This window comes from Berghia stephanieae, chromosome 2, assembly GCF_034508935.2.
Source record: "Berghia stephanieae isolate SIO BIC M18660-M18661 chromosome 2, UCSD_Bste_1.3, whole genome shotgun sequence".
Taxonomy (NCBI): domain Eukaryota; kingdom Metazoa; phylum Mollusca; class Gastropoda; order Nudibranchia; family Aeolidiidae; genus Berghia; species Berghia stephanieae.
The window spans coordinates 112,587,903-112,590,402 of NC_088361.1; the positions used below are offsets into that span (position 1 = coordinate 112,587,903).

The 2,500-nt window shown below is 31.6% G+C and overlaps 1 protein-coding gene across 3 annotated transcripts in view; it reads right to left on the reverse strand.

The window, feature by feature from the left end:
* LOC144966265 (sodium-coupled monocarboxylate transporter 1-like) overlaps nt 1-2,500 on the reverse strand; it is a 41,546-nt gene that overhangs the window by 34,192 nt on the left and 4,854 nt on the right. The window contains exons 1-2 of one of the 3 annotated variants that reach the window (XM_078902474.1): nt 1,031-1,129; nt 439-729 (exon numbers count right to left, since the gene is read on the reverse strand). In XM_078902474.1, the coding sequence (XP_078758600.1) occupies nt 439-621 (183 nt within the window). In that variant the 5' untranslated portion in view covers nt 622-729; nt 1,031-1,129. Of the gene's footprint in view, nt 1-438; nt 730-939; nt 1,130-2,500 lie in introns of those variants that run through there. The other 2 variants (XM_078902473.1, XM_078902472.1) reach the window with 2 other exon arrangements.

Sequence of the window (2,500 nt, forward strand, 5' to 3'; positions counted from 1 at the left end):
TGCTCGGATTCGTTGACAACGTTCAAATCTCGCTTAAAGTTTTATCTTTTTACGTCATAATGTTGCAATATTATTTTCATATTTTGTAGTTGTTAAATTGAATTCGTATCACGTTTCCTTCACACTTGTCTCAATGTAATGTTTTTAGTTTTATATCACTGTAAAGCGCTTAGAGCCTGTGACAACGGGGTAAAGCGCTATATAAATGCCATTTATATATTATTATTATTATTATTATTATTATTATTATTATTATTATTATTATTATTATTATTATTATTATTATTATTATTATTATTATTAATTTATTATTATTATTATTATTATATATTTATTATTATTATTATTATTATTATTATTATCATTATTATTATATTGGTTCATTACCCCAAACATAGTACCAGGCTGACGCTGTGGGTCACATATATGGTTACTTACCAGCAGAGAGAGTGCGACGGGAAGAAAGTGCATGCTCCGATCTCCAACGAAGTAAGACTCCCTTGACTTGGATCTCCTTCCTAGCACGGCATATCGAATTCCAATCATCAGAGTGATAAGGAACATGGCCCCAAACACCACATAGTCAGCTATGTGGAGGCCAATCTTTTCTACAGATGTCATAGTGATGACGGTGATGCTGATGACAATGTGGGAGATTCACCTTGATGTCTAAGGACAATAAACTAGTTAAACACGTCCTCTGGAACCAAATCAAACGGTGGCTCTAATCTTAAAAAGAAGAAGAAAAAAGATAACGTTTATTCATCGACTAATTGTTAATTGTGTTTTTTAAGGTCCAATAATCAATACTTCCACAATAAATAATTTTCTCGCTGTCTCTCCATTCTACATCAAATTTTCGTAGTTTGATGAAGTTTTCAAACATTCGTCAAATTATTATATGTTGTTGGCAATTTATAAAAACTAAGCTATAAATACAAATAATAATTAGATCCCAGCTGATTGTGTCGAGCAATGGTTGCAGACAGAAAACCACTTTGCAATCCTCTTCAACATAACACTCTGTCACCTCACGGCATGAACTCGAGACTGTTCAGCTATCTGTGATACCGATGCAGCTTAACTTTTAGATAATGAACGAACTATCAATGTGTTTCTTAATAACTTGCTTCACGTATAATAACACTTGATGCCAGTGCTCGAGTGTGATCATTGCCTAAAGAAAAAAAGCAGTATTTATTCAGATACCTTACAATGCCTTAAACTTGATAAAACATAAACATGTAAAAAACAAAGATTATATTTATTTGATTTTAGGAAAGAATGTGATATGCATGAAAATACAATTTAAATTAAATTGAGCTTTTATACAGTGCAATATTCACTAAACGTGCTCAAAGCGCTTTACAAGGGGTCCCTGGCCAACAGCAACATTTAACATGTAACATATGCCTGTTAGGCGATATTACATTTTTTCGGACAAAAACAATGTTGTTAACGGCCAGGTACTCGTTTTACACCTGAATACGGTGAGAGAATGTGAGTAAAGAGCCTTTTCCAAGGACTCGACTATGTGCCGAGCGCGAGGCTCGAACTCAGGACCTTCCGATCCGAAAGCGAGTGTCATACTACTAGACCACATAGCCGCACAAATATAATGATTAAAAACGAAAATGTGGGGAGGGTAGAAGAGTATAAATACAGTATCAACAACCATCAATACTAGTATAAATACTGTAACTGTCAATCAAAGATTAGACTAGACAACTCATTCATGCAAAGCACTAAATAAAATGAAGACAAGATTGTTCATGTTGAGGAGATCATGTACTCAAGAAATGTTGACAAAGCAATTTTATCTTTGTTTTATAAATCTTGTATAGTAAGTGTCTTCTGTTTCTGTGTAGCTGCTTGGGGTGGAAATTGTTAACAATCTGAAGTAATGAAAATAAAAAGAATAATAAGGCATGCTAATCTAATGTTAGAAAAGGATGGTTGGGACAATTTTGAAGATTTTCACAAAGATATTGCTAATGTTAAGATTAACAAAATTCAAAGAGACGAGGCCCACCTCTGTACAACGAAATTGCAATAGACCAGGATGTAACACACTAATACACATGAAAACCATCAGCACTACGAAACTTAAGGATGATTTTCATTTCATGAAATTTGAAAGATACTAAAATCAATTTATGTATATCTACATGGTGCTTTATTTACATTATTTATTATTTCTTTATGATTCAAATACCATGCTCTATTTTACTTTTTATCAACCTATTTGCTATGTTCAATCCTTCCCAATCTATTTTCAAAATACTATTTATCTACATTACAAATCTATTTTTACTATCTATTCTATTCTATCTTCATGTCCTATTTTTATAACTTTGCTTGTACCTGCTGTATATTTTATGTATATTTTATTATTTATTATGGTTATTTTGTCTTTTTTATCTTTTATTTAAAGAAAAGAAAAAAAAAAGAAAAAAAAATCATTTTGTCTTAAATTAGCTTCGTATTTTCATCAAGTGGT